Below are 18,693 nucleotides of genomic sequence, written 5' to 3' on the forward strand. Positions count from 1 at the left end.
TTGGGACGATTTTAGGTAATTGCACAGATTCTAGAAAGGAGGTCCTGACGGTTCCGAATCCGGATGTACCAAATTTTGTTGAGCAACTTACAAGAGAGGTGAAGACAAAAGTGGAGATTGCAGAGGCTAGTTCTTCCTCAAGTTCGAAGAAAGAGTATGATATGGGTTGAGAGGATGGTGGAGAATAGAGTGATGGTTTGGACAACCTTGATCTTAGATGTATCAACCAATCTGCTAATGTCCTTTTGGGCAGAGCCAAAGGAAGTAGGGGTAGAAGAAGCCTCAAACAAGTTAGAGAAGATAGAGCCTTTGAAAAAAGGCATAGTTAGTGTACTGGACTTCATCAAAAGATCCAAGGGAGGACGCCCCTCCCTTGGGATTCAATGAAGATTCTTACATGGAACATCAGGGGTTTAATGACCCTTGACAAAAAACGCTTGGTCAATAGGTCTATTAGTAAATTAGACATCGATGTGGCCCTGTTTCAAGAGACCAAGCTAAATGAAGAGAAAGCTAAGGGGTTTTTGAAATCCATCAATAAATGGGATGGGATGTTTCAGACCTCTAGAGGATTTGCTGGGGGTCTAGGTGTATTGTGGAATCCAGTCTTTGTCGATGTCCAACCTGTCACCTCCAATTTTCACTAGATGGCTTGTAGTGTCAAAAGAATCAAAGACCAATTTGAATTTCTTCTTATTAATGTTTACGATCCTACTAAAATGGAAGAGAAGCTTTAGATTTAGAGAGAGGTTTTTTCTCTAGTAGGAACTTTTTCAAATAATAATTTTATTTTAGCTGAAGACTTTAATGCATTGTTGGAGATGGAAGATAAAGTTGGAGGACTGAAGAAATATTCTAAAGTTATGGACGACTTCAGGGACTTTATTGAGACCATTAAGGTGGTGGACATTATTCTTAAGAATAACAGGTTTACTTGGACAAATAGAAGGCTTAATTTCTCAAACATCTCAGAAAGATTGGATAGATTTTTTGCTGGTGACTTTTGGATTTTGGGCCAGTTTGATCTTTTCACAATCATTTTCCATTGTTATTGAAATAGATCAAGAAAAGATTAAGCAGAGAAGATACTTCAAGTTTCTTAGTATGTGGTGGAGGGACCTTAGTTTCTTAGATAAGATGAGAGAGTGGTGATCAGAAGCATATATATTTTCAGGCTCCCCAAGTTATTGCTTTGTCATGAGAATGCAATTTTTGAAACACAAGATCAAAATTTGGAACAAAGAATCCTTCAAAAACATCTTCTCTGAAAAATTGAGATTAGAGGAGGAATTGGAGGTGCTTAACTCCAGAGTGATGGCAGTTGGTATGACCAATCACAAATACGAATTGGAAAAGAGTTTGAAAGAGAAATACCTAGAAGGTTTAAAGAGGGAGGATCTATACTGGAAGGACAAATCCAGGGAGTTGTGGATTGCTGAAGGTGATGCAAATGCAATTTTTTTTCATGCCTCAGTCAAGGTGAAGAGATTGTTTAATAAGATCTCCATTATTAAGAATGATGGTGATAGATGGTGTGTGTCCTCAGAGGATATTGAACAAGCGACAATTGAGCATTTTGTAGATGTTCTGGGAAAAGATGCTTCTCTAGATTCTATCAACTTCCCTTTGGTGGAGGATTCCATTACAAATTTAGTGTCGGGGGAAGACAACAATATGTTGTTGACCCCGTTTTCCATTGAAGAGGTGAAAGAGGCCACCTTTTCTATCCATCCTCATAAATCTCCTGACCCAGATGGTATAATGACAGAAGTGTTTCAGGCTTGTTGGGATTTCATGCGATCTGACATCTGGATGGTGTTGGAGTTCAAGAAGAGAAGGAAGTTTATTAAGGCCATCAATCATATGATGATAGCTCTTATCCCCAAGAAATAGTGCTGTGAATCTATGTTGGACTTTCTGCCTATATCTCTCTGCAATTCCTTATACAACATTATTGCTAAGGCTATGTCTAGCAGATTGAAGAAGATTCTTCCGAAGCTGATATCAGAAAATCAAAATGGCTTCACGCCAGGTAAAGATATTATGGATAGCATATTTCTGGTGTCAGAAGTCCTTCATTCTATGTTCAAGGATAAAGTGAAAGGCATGGCCATTAAGTTAGATGTTTCAAAAGATTATGATAGGGTAATTTGGAATTTTCTGATCCATGTTCTTAGTAAATTTGGATTTGCCAATAAGTGGTCCGATTGTGTAAAGTTTTGCATCTCCATGGTAAGTTTTTCTCTTTTGGTGAATAGTTCGGTTTGTGGATTTTTTGAGGCTACTAATGGTTTGAGACAAGGAGATCCACTGTGTCCTTTTATTTTTGTGTTGATGGTTTAGGTTCTAAGTAAAAACATCAAAAAATGCAGTAGGATGGGGTTCTGAAGGGGCATTAGAGTTCATCGTCAAATTGATCCTATCACTCACTCCCAATTTGCAGATGGTGCACTCCTTTTCGAGGTTTCTTCTATGGAAGTGGTAGAGGTCATTAAAGCCATGTTAGATGAATTTTCGAGTGCCTCTGGTCAATTTATGAATAAAGAGAAATCGAAGATAAGTTGAAATATCAGATTGGTTCTTTTCCTCTTAAATATCTGAAAATTCCCATCAATGTGGGAGCGAGGCAAACTTAGATCTGGGAAGAAGTGATTAACAAGTGCAAAGCTATAAAAGTCTTGTGGAAGAATCGATGGCGATCCCAAGTGGGTAGGATTCAGATGATTAGGTCCATTCTATCGGCCATGCCAATATACAGTATGGCTTGCTTTAGGATGTCGAGTAGTGCCAACAACAAGCTAGGCAGTCTATTAAAGAGATTTTTGTGGGAAGGAGTGAAGGAGGATAGGAAAATCCCTATAATTAATTGGGACACATCATCTCTTTTAAAGGAAGAAGGTGGAGTTGGGCTTAGGAAGATGGGTCTCCAAAATGTGGCCCTGGGTGCAAAATTGTCTTGGAAAATATACAAAAACCCAAAGAAGCTTTGGTACATAATTATGAAATGCAAATACTTGGACTCAGAGGAGACAAACATAATTTTTACTGTGGCCAATGTAGAGAGATGTTCAACTATCTAGAATTTCCTATGGGAATGTAGGAACCTCATTACTAATCATTTATCTTAGCAAATTGGGAATGCACAGAAAGCCAATTTTGGGTATGATTCATGGGGAGGAGAGCGACCCTTAATAGATGATTTTGAAGATCATGGTTGGGTAACACAAGTTCAGGAGAGTTGTGGGGAGAAAGTACTCAAGTACATCGATGGTCCTGGTTAGGAGGGAGACATTATAGTATGAATGAGAATAGATATAGGTAAGAAGGAGCTTTGTTCCAAATTGGAATCCTTATTGAACCAAAGACTGATGTTCATCACATTGGCAAAGGATAGACTTTCATGGTGTGCCTCTAAATCAAGAGAATATAAGGTTAAATGGGGATATGAAGTGCAAAGGAGCAAGTCAAGAAGTCTAGGTTGGCCATATAAATTATGTTGGCACAAGAGAATTTTACCTAAAGCAGGTGCATATTTGTGGATTTCTTTACATGACAGAGTGTTCATGGGAAATAGGCTAAAAATAATTGGTATAGCAAGACTGAGTTGGTGTGTCATGTGTATGCGAGATGAGGAATCTACTAACCATCTTTTGTACACTTGTCCAGTGGTGAGTTATTGTTGGGAATGGTTGTTTGATATGGTGGAGTTGAAAATTGTCAGGAATGCAGAGATGAAGGAATTTCTCTCTTCATGGCCTAATTCCTTTAACTCCAAGTGGAGGGATATTTGGCTAGTAGGACCAACTTTGTTAGTTTGGCACATGTGGAAACAAAGGAACAAAAGAATCTTTAAGGAGATCAACCTATCCAATGACAAATTAATCCTCAAGATTAAAGGAGCCATACAGGAAGTAGTAAGTCGCAATTTCAAGGAAAAACATGTGAGAAGACTCATGACTTGGGACAAGGTGATGAAGTCTAAATGGTCATTCAAAGAGACAGGTCAATTTCAGCTTAATGTCAAGATGTTGGATAGGCAGAAGGTCAAATGGAAGGTTCCCGAAAAGGGATGGACCAAACTCAAATTTGATGGTGCTAGTAAAGGTAATCCGGGTAAGGCAGGATTTGGGGTTGTCCTAAGGAATGAGGATGGGTCCTTTATTCCTTAGGACAAAAGGACTTCCACTAACTACACGAAGGCGGTATATATTTTAATTGTTCACTCGGGGTTATATCCAGGTCTGTCAACCATCTTCTCATATGTCTAATGTCAAAAATACACATGATATCCAAGATAGTTCTTAAAAAAATTAAATATATACACCCTTATTTCTCCACTAATATCCAAAATTCCCTTTTTATTCTCTGTCAGCAAAATTTGTAAACTCTTATTGCTTGTCATATCTGATTGAAATTTTTCAATTTACAGTGGTTAATTGAAAAGGAGACAAAGATGACTCTGAGAAACTCATAACATAAATGAGTTATTTCACACTGGTGAGTTCCATATTAAGAATAGTGACTTCATCATAGAAACCAAAATAAGAGCATTGGAAGTTGGATTGGAACTATTTGTGGACAAAGGTCTTTCAAAAGTGATCATTGAAGGAGATTCATAGATTGTCTTTAATGGATTTTCTAATCAAAAGTTCCTCAATTGGAAGCTAAGTAGATAACTTCCCAAAATAAATTGTCCTTTGGAGAGTATTGGGAATTATAGCCTAGTTCACACCCTGAAAGAAGCCAATAAAGAGAAAGATTTTTTGGTGAATTTGGGAGTCGAAACCAAGGAGATTTTTAAGATGATATGTCCTCATGATATTTTGGAGGCTCTTGGTAAGATTTTCTAGATTGATAGGCAGGACCCCTTTGGTGAAGGAATAGTGTGATGATCTTTTCCTCTTTTCTAGTTGTAATAGGTAGTAGGTGTTTGCATTGTATGGTTATGTACATGGAGGGAAATGTGATAAACTAGCACATTTAAGAGAGAGTGTTATACATGGCCAGTTTGTCAGTATGGGGGTGTTAGTAGGAGGTGGTATTTGTACACTTTCCTTGTGTGAGTCAAAGGCACATTTGACATAATATCCCAGGGGAGGAAAACAATGAACATTACATTTAAAATTAGTTTTCATACAAGTATTACTTATTTCAAAAGTATCATGACCAAACCAAGTCACATAATGCATCCTATAATAACTTAACTCATAGTAGACACATGTGATAGATTTGCAAAGGAAAAGAAGAATAACAACTTATTGCCTTGAGAGGAGTTGAATTATATGCTAGATAGTTGAGGATATTTATCTTAAAACCCTCTATTATTTTATTTTATTATCGTTATTCTTAGTGGTCTTTTATTCTTCTTTTATTTAACTATTATTTTTTCTATCATACTTTGCATCTCTAGTTTAACTCTATGTTTTTTGGTGGCCTTGATCTCAAAGCCCTGGAATTTTTTGGTGATTAGATGATTTTTGATAGTGATGTGTAATGGGTTGGGGCCTTTCCCCACTTAAATTATTCAAAATCATTTTTAACCTTAAATACTCTAGAAGATAAAAATGGTAAGCATGAATTATGACAAAACAACCTTTTGTGCTAAAATATTTAATTATGTGTCAATTTATATTTTCCCAAGGCTTGGCAAGCCCTTCCCTCTTGGAATCATTTTTAAAGTCAACTAATTTATCACCCTCTCTTAGGGAATCCTCTATGAACTTTTAAAATTTATGGGATATTTGACTTCTTTTAACCTTGTACCAATGAAGACTAATAGTAGTAGGGCCTCAATAATGAATAACTTAGTCATGGTTAAGCCAACCGCACTAACTTTAACTTGTCTCAAATTCAAGGAGTTAATGAACTTCTTTGATAGGATTAAATCATGACCTTTTATGGCTATAAAGTAATTGTAAACCCCATCGTAATTGTAAACCCCATCATATTTTTAAATCCTCAAAATACTTTTCTCATTTAGCTTTTAATAGGTGGAAGACTCAACTGTAAGATTCTCACCACCATCAATTTATTTTCTTTTCTCATTTAGCTTTTAATAGGTGCATTTACCAAAAAAAGGAGCAACATGAATATATTATTTTTAAATTTATATTGGCATCTATGATCTTTCAAAGGAAAACTATCATTACAGGAATAGGTGTCCCTAGAGGCTAATGAACGTTTCCAAGCTTGAAAAATTAATAATTTTTAATCTTTCAATTCAAAATCATGTGTGAAATGAAGAATTGATAGTATCCAATATAGTGAATATTATATATTTATAAGTACTCCCTATACTTTTATGTCAATCTAGCCTATCTGTCATTTCAAAGGCTATGATAAATCACAAACTATATTTTCTTTCACATTTCATCATTTTTTATTATTTTGAATCTCATTTTGAATAGTAGAAGCTAGCTATACAAAGACAGACCAAGTGATCCTTCTAGAAACCATAATATCACTTTTTGTAGAACTGTTTATGGGTTTGACCTCACTGCAAGTGTGTGCTATTTTAAATTGTTCAAACTTCCTTATCTTTCCTAGTTTTTTGCTATGAGATTTATGAGTTCTATGGAATGCTAATATATTTTTTAATGAGGTTCATGAAAAATTTAAAATAACCCTCTACATGGAGATTTTTGACATTGTTTTAAATTAGATACTTGAATGCATTTGGGTCATGTACCCTTGCATTTGGGTCATGTACCCTTCATCTTCATTATTATTTTTATTTACTAAAAAATTTATGAATCATTCCACTAATTCATTGTGATCATTCATTACCAGTTCTCTTCTTGCACAAAATACCCTCTCTTAGCTTTTGGATCATTATTGAAATTTAGCTTCATCCAACCCTTTACTAACATTTTCCATCCATTCAAACAATCTTACTAGGCTTTGGAACAACTAGTTCTAAGATAAGCATTCATGTAGATAACCAAAGTGACATAAGATCTCTTCCATAGTTAAATTCCAAGTTTATTTATTTATTGTGATCCCAACAATAATTAAATTCTTAGAGATAGATTTTATTTTTATTAAGAGAAGTTGTTATGAAAAATTAATATCTTAGAAAACATTGTTATTTCTTTCATTCCATAAGTTCAACATGGCCCATGGGGTAGTGAATTATTGTTATTCCTTCAATCCTTCACCAAAGCAATTTTATATGGAGGATACCAACATAAAAGTACACCCTTAAATCAACAACCGTAGCATAAACCATGTTAAGACGATTTAGTATTATAACCTAGATAAAAACATAAAAGGAAAAATGTAGGAGCATATGGGTTATTATTTCTTAGTTGTGTTTACAAAGTAAGATTTTGCTGGGGAAATAGAAACCCCTATGCTTCATGTTATCCTAATTTTATATTTTTTTGTGCAAAGTGGCCAAACAAAAGAAGTTGATCTCATGAGCAAGTGAATGGCTCTAGGCCCTAAGCCAGTTGAAAATAATATTGATCTAGATCATGCATTAGAAGTATCTTAAAGAAAAAAATATAATTCTATGAAGGATGAAGATTCCTTATTCTAACATCCTATTTTGCATCATTCAAGTGAAGCATGGATTATAATTCTATTTTCAGTTTTCCAATTGAAGTATAGAGGCCATTTGACATAACAATATAGCGTTGAGATCTATCCAAGCCTTCTAATTTTAAAATTTAATAGAGTTGTTTTTGACACCATATTGACATATGTTGGAAAGATAATAATGTAGTTGGAGAATGCAAAAACCCCTAAAAGTTTCTCATCGCTTCACCACACATCTTCCTAGATGTTAATGGTATCTCATCTCCCAAGCTTCCATTTAATACCTTTGATAATGAGGCTCTTAGATTTATAAGGAGATTCTATAGTGTAGATCCTTTTGAAATTGATTGATTAGTCATGAAATTTTTATTGAGAGAGATTTATTAACAAGACTTAAATATTATAATCCTAGACCTCTTTTTCTTTTAATTTGAAAAACTTATTCTTAGTCATTTAATGCCAACCTTCTTTATTCTTCTATTTTTAATCCAAAAGAATTTAAACTATACTCATTCTATCATTTTTGGCCTTAAAGGAAAGTGTTTTGGAATGTGAGATGTAATAAGTAGGGAGGCTATATAGGTAATAATTGAGGAGGAGTAACTTACTAGCATGACCTAACAACTTACCTTTCCAACAAGAAAGATTTTTTCAAAATGATATTTTTTAATAATCTCATTCCAAGTTGAGGATTCAGTCATTTTGACCAAAAGAGGAAGAGCATGATAGATAGTAGCCAAGTAATCAATATAAAATCCCAATATAATAGTCATTTTCTTTTGAAGTCTTTTCTCATGCTAAAGAAGAGTCTACTTTTTAATAATTGATATGAAAGTCAAAGACTATAACATGATTATTGGGAATATTCTTCCACCCTGTAGATGTAAGAAGAGAAGGAAACACAAACAAAATTGTTTCATGTATGATTTTTTTATGGTATGAGAATTGAAGAATTGATGAAAGTCTTATACCTTGCTTGAAACATGTTCGAGATATTTTTTTATAGTACTTCATCAAATAGGATAAATAAATAAGATAAAGCATTCCCCTCCTTGGGTCCCTTTCCAATTTCAAATAACACTTGGTGAATGCCATTAATGAGTAAGGATAATTTGAGAGTGATAACATATTTTTGAATTAGTTTCAATAGTTTACCTTAGAAGCCAAATTTATTGAGTTTAACAAATAACAAGCTTTAACTTACCCTGTTGTAGGTCTTATAAATATCTATTTTTAGGAGAATACTTTATTGTTTTTATTTGTCCATTGATTCGATAATTTGATGAGATTTGATGAAGGAATCAATGGTTTTATTCCCCTTTATAAATCCTTTTTTATTTAGAGCTATCATCTTGTCCAAGTAAGGTTGAAGTCTATTAACCAATAATTCTAGATAAGATCCTACAAATAGTGCTATGTAGGTTGATTGGTCTATAATAGTGAATACCTTTCAGATGGATATTTTTTGAGATTAGGACAATGAATGCATTGTTAATTTTTATTATAATTGAGCAAGAATTTATGAAATCCATGATCACCAAAAAAATATCCTATCTAACTATATCTCAAAATTATTAGAGGAAAGGGGGAACCCATCAAAGATAGGGCCCTTAGAAGGTTGAAAGGAGAAAGAAAAAATTTAAAATTCTTCCAAGTAAATATGTCTTTCCATTAACTTGTTATCTTCATCATTCAAATTTTGGGGGATAACATCAAGCATCTCACATGTAATCATATAATTGTTATCCACATGTTCAACAAGATTAAAAGATGAGAAAAAGCATGTGCGAATGTTACATATTTGTTTGTTAGATTCAATCAAAACACAATCTTCATTAACCATACTAGTGATTGAGTTCCTCTTATTGTGTTTGAAAGTGAATTATTGACAAAACCATGCATTCGTATCTCCTAAGGTAAGCTGGATAATCCTATATATATGCTTCTTTAATATTTCCTTTATAATCACCACCTTCTCCTTCTCTCTTATAGTAGTTTCCTTTCATTGAATATGCTCATCATTGTTTCGTTCATTCATTTATTCATATGTTTTTTCTAATTTCTTATTTTAATTATCTTTCTACTTGAATATGTTTCCAAAAGAATTTTTTTTCCACTTTTAAAAATTTTCCTTTTTCAAGCCAAGGTAGTACCCACTTGTAGTTAATCCCTTTTTTAAAAAAATTTATAAATTAAGAATGGGAGGATTTCATAAGTGTGTGTACCTAAAGGGGTAAGGGTCTTTCTTCAAAGTTTCAACCCAATTTAGAAGTAGGGAGGGGTCTTCCTTCGAAGTTTCAACCCATTTTAAAAGCAGTGGTTTTCCATTCCAATAAACAATTATATATTGTAATAAGATTTCACATATTAATAATGTAAATGAATAATGCACGTCATTTAATGATATATCGACCCTTAATTGAAATAGCTAATATAACATTAATGTAGTACGTTGCCCATTTCAACGAAGAAACCGAGAAACCTTGTTGCCGAATTCAATGAACAAACTAACAAATCCTAATGGGAATCGTCCGAAGAATCAATAAGCTAAGGGCTGCACGGCCACCATGATAAAATATTGGGAATAAACCCTACTGATAACGCTATAAATTATTGGATTCATTCTTCTGAAGACAACATCGCCTGCCTTAACACAACAATCAGTTCATATTATTCTGGTTGTATTGAGCAGTTATTCATGGCTTCCAAGCTTGTGAGGTGGATTGCTATATGCTTCTTTGTGGCTTCAATACTCTGTGTTAATGGCGAGACATTGACCACGTCCACTCCGTATGATTCTGCTGGTCGTAATTACGACCTTGGTGGCCTATTTTGCGCTACAATTGACTCTAATCAGACATTAGAGTTTCGCAGCGAATACCTTTGGACTGCGTATTATGACCAAGCCGGCCAGCCCATGGAACTTTCCCTCTGCGGCACATGCATCCAAGTAAAATGGATCATATATATTTAGAATTTGTTATGTTATATATATTATGCTTATTTCCTAATCATTTCAATTGTTACAGGTGACAAATGATTCGACGGATAAAAATGTGATCGTACGAATTGTGGACCAGTGCCAAAATGGAGGACTGGTTTTAGAAACTGATGCTTTTAATGCCATTGATAAGGATGGGAAAGGAAAGCATGACGGCCATATGCTTACTACCTACAAGTTCGTGGGCTGTTAGAACAATCTCACAGCCTCAATTATGTCTGCTCCCTCAGTTCACCAGTTGTTCTATGAATAAAAATGCTTGCGACTGTCACAAGATCTTCGTGCATGTTGGATTTCCTATGTTCGACTATTATCAGATACCATAAATTTTAGTTTTGCATTAAAATGCTAAGTGCTTTAAAGAAATAGAAAGGAATCAGCGAACAATTGCTTTTGACTCATGTTTTGAATGCTTTTTATATGGGAAATATTTTTCCCATAATTTTCTAATGAATTTTTTTGTAACACTTCTTTTCTCTAAAAAAATTGTCATTGAAATTCTGTCAAGTATTTTTAAATTAATATTGATTAACTTATAAATTGCAAACATTATTAAAATATCTATATGCATTATTAAATATTCATTAGGCATAAATATGTATAGGTTTCTTCATTAAACATTTTTTGGCAATCATTTTTTTTTGGGAGTGTTTGGTCCATAAGATGATAAATAATTATGTTCGTGATTCATTTAATAAAAATTATAGTTATTTTTTTAATAGTAGGCATATCCAAGATTCTCAATATCATTCTAAATTATTTTGACAAACAAGTAATTAAATTGAGATACTATTTTTTAGTCCAATCATTCTCGCATAGCATTGATGATATATATCCAATTTTGTTAAAAATTATGTTACAAATCGAACCTCAAAATTACAACTTAATGTATGCCATTTTATCTTTTTCATTGTTATAAAAATGGTATTATATTTCTACTACATTTTAAAAGATATAACTTGAAATAGCTCCTAGCTACCTCGCATATCATTTATAATATAAATAAGAGAATTGGTTTCATGTAATATACTTTAGTAAAGATCAAATCATATAAAAAATAATATTATAGATATATATTCAACCTTCTTTATAACATTTTATATATTGTAAATCATAAGAAAAATTTATGATCATCAAAAGCATGATAACACTACAATTTAGTAGTAGTTTATAGCTATCAAAGTAAATTTATGCGTTGCAAAAGAATTAGGATCAATTATCTTAATTAAATTGAAGTCACATTGGGAAGGCAGATATACATCATAAATAAGCTACAAGGGAATGACAAGATTTCTTTTTCCACATGCAAAGGTTTAGAAAATATGACAATTTTTTACATGTTGATGCGTAAACATCAAAATATATGTGGGAAATGATTAAATATTTTTATATCTAATGAATTGTAGCATAAACAAAGCCATGTACTTTTTGAAATTTGTCATAAAATTCTACAAGTGCCTAAAACAATTCATCCTTATTCAACCATCTTAGATATACACCTTAAAATATATGTGGGAAATGATTAAATAATTTTAATATCTAATGAGCTGTAGCATAAAAAAAGGCATGTACTTTTAAAAATTTGTCACAAAATTCTACAAGTTCCTAAAAAAAAATCATCCTTATTCAATCATCTTAGATATACACCTTGAAAATTATTTTTATACAAAAAAATAAAATTAAATTGCATACTAGTTAATTTTGTTTTTCAGTGCTCTTATTTATCTAGCCTCTAATCCATTAGAGGATTTAGTTTGAACTAAGTAGATGTAGGAAATATTTTCTTTCGTATTATCATTTCTAATTGAATTTACTATATACTATTGATAGCCAAATTTCTCAACAATGTCTATCAGAATTTGGGAAAGACCCTAAGACAGGTAGCATGTTTAATAAAACATATTTCTAAATCAAACTCTTATAGGGTAATCACGCACTTGCCTCTTCCTTCCCCTAACTCATTGTTTATCATCACTGAAATAAAAACAACATCAAGAACAATCACAAATATATTCTCAAAATGTAGAACTTAAAATTCTCTTTAACAATTACCAAGGAATAAAATTACTTCTTCCTGTTATGTTTTATTATTTTTAAATTATTTAAGGGAGAACTCATTAGATCTTTGGACCTCTCATCTCCTACATTATTTTGTGTCAAAAAAGTGTGAACGTTTAGAAATTATTTAATATATATAAGATATTTTAGTTTATATTGGGCTACACAAAATATGATAACTAGAAATTCCATTAAATATTATTATCATTTTAAGAATACCATTTATTCAATGAATAATATTTATAAAGCTACAAATAAAATCTTGTTAAGGTTAACCTTACCAAACAAACGATTTCTATTCCTTTTAGTTACTTGGTAAGAAATATTTTTGATTGCTTCAATCCTTTCTATGCTAATCGATAACAAGACCTAGAAAATTAGCCTTAATCACTTCATAAATGTATTTATTAGGAATCAATGACATTCTAGACTCTTTACACTTTTTCAGGACCTTTATCAAATTAAAGGCCACTCTCCTCTAAATTATTTAAGATAAAGTTAAGTCATGCCTAAAAATAATGATTCACTTTCATATAAAACCTTTAAATAAAACATTCATGACCGTAAAAAGATAGCTCTATCATTAATCAAGCATAAGGGAATACTCCTGTATGGAAACATATCCTACTGATTAGTGAAGGTGGTCTTTTATTTCTCTTCTTTCTTTAACATCACCTGAATGCGGACTAAATATCCATATAAAAATGGCCACAATTATTATCTATTAATAATTAATAATACTTAATTAAAGGGTTAAAAGGATAATTGTCTAGTTTAGATACTTTATTAATATTTTTTAGTGCACACAACCTAATTTCTCTATTCTTCTTTCTAAAAAGTATAAAATTAGCAGCCCAAGCATAGTGCTCACCTAGAAAAATAATTCTTGTAAATAACAGCTTTTATGCCTCTTTTTGTATCATAATAAAAAGGAAGTTCCTCTTAGGTCTAGATTATGAAGGAATTGATTGTTGATAAAGTTCAAAAGATTCTTCTTGCTATCAAATTGAACATGAGAACCACCAAACTTCTCCTTATCCTGAAGAGTATTGAAATCACCAATTACTAACCAATCAACATTGAGAAATTAATCTCTAAACATGGCTAGACTCTTCTAGAATTTCCTCCTATTAGATTTATTATTAGGGGCATAGATATTGGACAAAATCTAGGAGAAATCATTATTGATATGCTTGAATCTAACAACTATATGATTAGCATCTTCCCAAATGCAAGATCTTGAAACAAAAAAGTAATTCCAAACATAACACAACCTCTTGATACAACATCAAAGCTATTATAATGTATGCCATAGTTCTGAAAAAATTTCATTTTTATAACTTTATCTTTTGGCATCTTGGTCTATTGAATAACCATAATGTTTGGTTTATGATCTCTAAGAAAATTTGACAAAATATTCTGCTAGTGTGGACGATTGAGCCCTCTTATGTTCCAAGTCATAATCTTCATTGTTTAAAAGGGGTGTTGTTTAAGCATAGTTTAGGGATATTTTTTTGAATCCCATCTACAATACTCTAAAGACTAGCATGCTCCATGTGCCATTTTGATGACTTTCATTCAGAACTCTTGGTATTTCTATAGTCATCCTTTATCCTATTTCTTGTAGAGACTCCAAAAGTTGCTGACTTTTTGTTTCCCTTTTCCCTTTCCACCCGTGTGAAAGGTGGATCATCCTTGATTTCTGATTCCTCCTAGATTTTATTTTCTTTACCAAAATGCTTTGGCTTTCCAGATCCTGATTTTTTAGAAGAACTAAGATTCTCCTAAAAAATAAGGGAATCTTAAAAACAAAACACAGAGATAGAAGATTCTCCATTTAATGCATTTATGCTCTGATCTCCAAAAGTAGGACGAACCACTTTAGGAGAAAGAGAAACATCAACTCTAGATGATTTTCCATCTCCAAAGTTTGGATTAGTAGTATCCACATTTTCCATTGCCCTAGGATCAACCACATCAGAGCCTTCATCCTTGTTCAAAGATGCTAACTTATTGATTATCCATGTGGAAGATTCCAAATACAAGTCTCCTATCGATCTAGGAATGTGATCTTCTTTCAACTCCCCAGACACCTAGCCTTCCTCTTTCTCATTATGAGTATCTTCTATTGAAACATTACTAACAATGTATTTCTCCTTATCACTTCTTTGCTCATCTATATTCGAGGATGGATTCATCATATCTGGAATACCCTTCCATTACCTAGGTTTGGCTCTCCACACTTTCTGGTTCCCTTCATTTGGCTTTACCACTTTCTTCTGAATTCTAGAGGGACATTTTTTATCCCAATGGCTTGATTTTTTGTAGTTAAAAAAAGAAAAAGGTAGAGTCTCAAACTCTATAGTCTACTCCCATGTTCCCAATTTTGACACAATAGCAATCAAGGTGGGAATATCCTTAGATTGAAGGATTCCAACACATATTCTGGCATACACAAGCCTTTTCTTGGTAGCAGTCATGGGATCAATGGAAAGGAGTTCCCCAAAAGAACTAGCTATCCCCTTAAACACATCTTCATTTAGATATTCCATTGGTAACCTAGGAAGATGAACCCAAATAGGGAAAACTTCAAAGGTGAAATATAAAAGACCCAACTTTAGGGACCATTTTTTTAAAGCTAAATAATCCTTACTAATAACCCAGGGTCCCCGATAGAGAGTAGCCAACATGTCCTCCTCATAGGAGAAGCCAAAAGAAAAAAACACTTTTGGTAATGCAAAAACCTCCACTTGAACAATGAGACACCATTTTATTTTAACAAAAGCTCTAGCAACCTCAATATTGGGTCTAGGTCCCATGAACTTTCTAGCTAAGGAGGAACCCATAAGAGAAATGTTATAGTCAATAATAGAATTAGGCACAACAGTGGAAAACTTACCTTGCTTAGGATCTAAGAGATTGCAAATAGGAGAACGAGAGGATTTTCTAATGGGTTTCACCAAAAAAGTGAGACCCATGATTTATGGAACTCCAACCCCAGTTTACCCTTCCTTTTTTTCTAACTTAGCAAGTGCACATGGGTCCCTAGGATTCTGAGCACATGGATCCCCATTATTTTGACCTAAAGTATTCGTTTCCACTAAGCCTGCTACGTCAATCCCTCTGGGATCCTCAAGAAGTCCCTCTAGCCTATCAAGCTTATCTCTCGAGGCCCCATTTGGATCATTTTGTCCTGTTCCTGCATGTGATTTCCCTATGTTTGCCTCTAGATTAGAATCTGGTACTCCCTCCTTGCCTGCTGATTTGAATCCACCCTTCCTGCCTAATTTTACACCGCTCTACATCATTTAATTGATGTTTACTTTCTCCTCATTAGCTTATTGATTGATTTTGTTGGCTTGTTTATGAAGATGAATAGGTACCTTTTTAGGAGTAGAAGGAGAAAGTGAAAGAAAAGCAAATTGGACTAGGAGAGTAGGTAATACTTGAGTTTCCTCCCTAGATGATTATTGTGTTGGTGATGCTCTAGTACTTGATTTTCTTTATAATATTTTTTCTTCAACCACTTTGTCCACTTCATCCACAACCTACACCATATGAACCCCATATTTCTTGGTGTTATTTATCTCCAATGTTGCATTATAAGAAGTTTTTAAATTTTTTTTTTCCAAACTACTATAGAGGATTTAGTGGGAGTCTATTACAAGTGATGTGATCATCTATATAAATTAGATGCATCAACGACCATCTAGTTATTTGAATCACTACTCTTATTCTTTATTTATTGTAAAACAATGAGAATTATCAAGTGATTACAACATTCAACAACAATTAAAAAAATTAGGAACCAAAAGACACTATAAATTGATATGGTGAAAGCATTTTGAGAAAAAACTCAACTAGAGAAAGAGGACAAGTATATTATTATTCTTCAAATGAGAGATGACAACAATAATACAGTTCACTTCACTTCTCCAACCAAACTTATAACACCTAGATACCTGCATATAACTCATACAAAACTACTACGCAATGATTAAATTTATAGAAAACTAGTGGAGGGAAAGCCATAGTGTTAACCCAAAAGAAGAGCATGAAAAACACTTGCAAAAACCCATTCCTAGGAAAATAGACAGCCATGAGACATATATAATATTGATTTCATTTGAATGGCACCCAACATAGTGCCTAACCCATAGCCATTTAAATATTTAGCTTCCTTGATGCTCTGAAACCCTTTAAATACACTTTGAATCATCCAACATATAACCTTTGACCTTCAAATATTGCGTGTTCAAAGAATAGCTTATCATATCCCAACGTACATGCCTAAAAGAGTGCATTTTATCCATCTTGACTTATTGTATACAATTTTTATCATAAATATTTTGTTTAAATAAAAGTTTTTTAATAATTTAAAATTAACTAATAATGTAAAAAAGCTTTATTAAATTTTATTAAAGATTACCAATTCTAAACTTCCGTTGCATGTCTTACACAAATAATGGTTGATTACATCAACAGAAATTGTTTCCCACACTAAAACAATGTTGAAATAGATATTACCGAACAAACATTTGTTTACAGAGAATACTCCAATCATAATTCCATTCCATTGCCGGTCTCCATGAAGAATACGAGAAATCATCTTACAAGTCATTGATGTAAAACAAGTATTCGTTTTAAACTTCACCGTCGCTCGGAGTTGGATATATCAAAATTTAAATTAATCCTTGGTCCTATTTGTCTCGCAGCCGGCTCCATAGAAGAAATAAACCAAGGGCTGCACGGCCACCGTGATAAAAAAATGGAAATAAACCTGATGCTAACGCTATAAATGCTAGGAGTCATTCTTAGAACAATATCGCCTTCCTTAACACAACAATCAGTTCATATTATTATTGTTGGGTTGAGAATATAGTCATGGCTTCCAAGGTTGTGATGTGGATTGCTCTATGCTTCTTTTTGGCTTCCATACTGTGTGTTAATGGCGAGACATTGACCACGTCCACTCCGTATGATTCTGCTGGTCGTAATTACGACCTTGATGGCCTATTTTGCGCTACAATTGACTCTAATCAAACATTAGAGTTTCGCAGTGAATACCTTTGGACTGCGTATTGTGACCAAGCCGGCCAGCCCATGGAACTTTCCCTCTGCGGCACCTGCATCCAAGTAAACTGCATCATATATATTTAGAATTTGTTAGCTTATATATATTATGCTTATTGCCTAATCATTTGAATTGTTACAGGTGACAAATGATTCGACGGATCAAAATGTGATCGTACGAATTGTGGACGAGTGCAAAAATGGAGGACTGGTTTTACAAACTGATGCTTTTAATGCCATTGATAAGGATGGGAAAGGAAAGCATTACGGTCATATGTTTACTACCTACAAGTTCGTGGGGTGTTAGAACAATCTCAGAGCCTCAATTATGTCTGCTTCCTCAATTTGTCAGTTTTGCTTTGAATAAAAATGCTTGTGATTGTCACAAGACTTTCCTGCATAATGGATTTCCATTGTTCGACTCTTTCATAGATACCATAGGTTTTAGTTATGCACAAAAATACAAGTGCTTTTGAGAAATGGAAAGGAATTAGCAAAACAATTGCTTTTGACTATGGTAGAATACTTTTTATATGAGAAATTAATTAACAAAGCAATTGCTCGGACAAGTGTGTTGTTTTATTTAGTGTTGAATAAAAAATATATTATTATGTTTTATTGTGAATATTAAATATCATATTCATTCTCTCAAGAGTTAATTGCTATTATACAATTGTCCTCATTTTTCCTTGCAACCAACCACTCGTATTTTTCTTTAGTTTCCATCCGTAATTTTGTTTAGATTTGTTTTATTTTTTTAATCTTGAATGGAAAGGGTTTTCAAAAGTGATGGGTATTAGGCATCGATTCTCTAAAGGCAAGACTTGATAAGGAGGATTTATTAGCATGACTTAATAACTTTCTTTTTCATATGGCCCTTTTTTAAAGGAATTTTTCAATAATCCTATTCTATGTTGAGGATTCAGTTAGTTTGATCAAAAGAGGAAGACAAGGATTCTTTCAAAATAATTTTGTTGAATTTGACACGAAGGGTTTTTCCTTCATAAATCCTTTATGCTTTG

At 33.1% G+C, this 18,693-nt stretch overlaps 3 protein-coding genes across 3 annotated transcripts; all 3 read left to right on the plus strand.

Moving 5' to 3' along the window:
- The first annotated feature begins 1,314 nt into the window (after positions 1–1,314).
- Positions 1,315–1,893, plus strand: LOC131030274 (uncharacterized). The gene has a single exon (XM_057961003.2). It carries the CDS (start codon positions 1,315–1,317, stop codon positions 1,891–1,893), a length of 579 nt encoding a protein of 192 aa, XP_057816986.2.
- A 72-nt stretch (positions 1,894–1,965) lies between these two features.
- Positions 1,966–10,733, plus strand: LOC131872848 (pathogenesis-related protein PR-4-like). Its single transcript, XM_059216157.1, has 3 exons — positions 1,966–2,145; positions 10,232–10,489; positions 10,569–10,733. The coding sequence occupies exons 1-3, from the start codon at positions 1,966–1,968 to the stop codon at positions 10,731–10,733; spliced, it is 603 nt and encodes a 200-aa protein (XP_059072140.1).
- Positions 10,734–17,482: 6,749 nt separating this feature from the next.
- LOC131048752 (pathogenesis-related protein PR-4-like) lies at positions 17,483–17,978 on the plus strand. Its single transcript, XM_057982813.2, has 2 exons — positions 17,483–17,734; positions 17,814–17,978. The coding sequence occupies exons 1-2, from the start codon at positions 17,483–17,485 to the stop codon at positions 17,976–17,978; spliced, it is 417 nt and encodes a 138-aa protein (XP_057838796.2).
- The last annotated feature ends 715 nt before the right edge of the window (positions 17,979–18,693 follow it).

The sequence above is a fragment of the Cryptomeria japonica genome, unplaced genomic scaffold, assembly GCF_030272615.1.
Source record: "Cryptomeria japonica unplaced genomic scaffold, Sugi_1.0 HiC_scaffold_818, whole genome shotgun sequence".
NCBI lineage: Eukaryota > Viridiplantae > Streptophyta > Pinopsida > Cupressales > Cupressaceae > Cryptomeria > Cryptomeria japonica.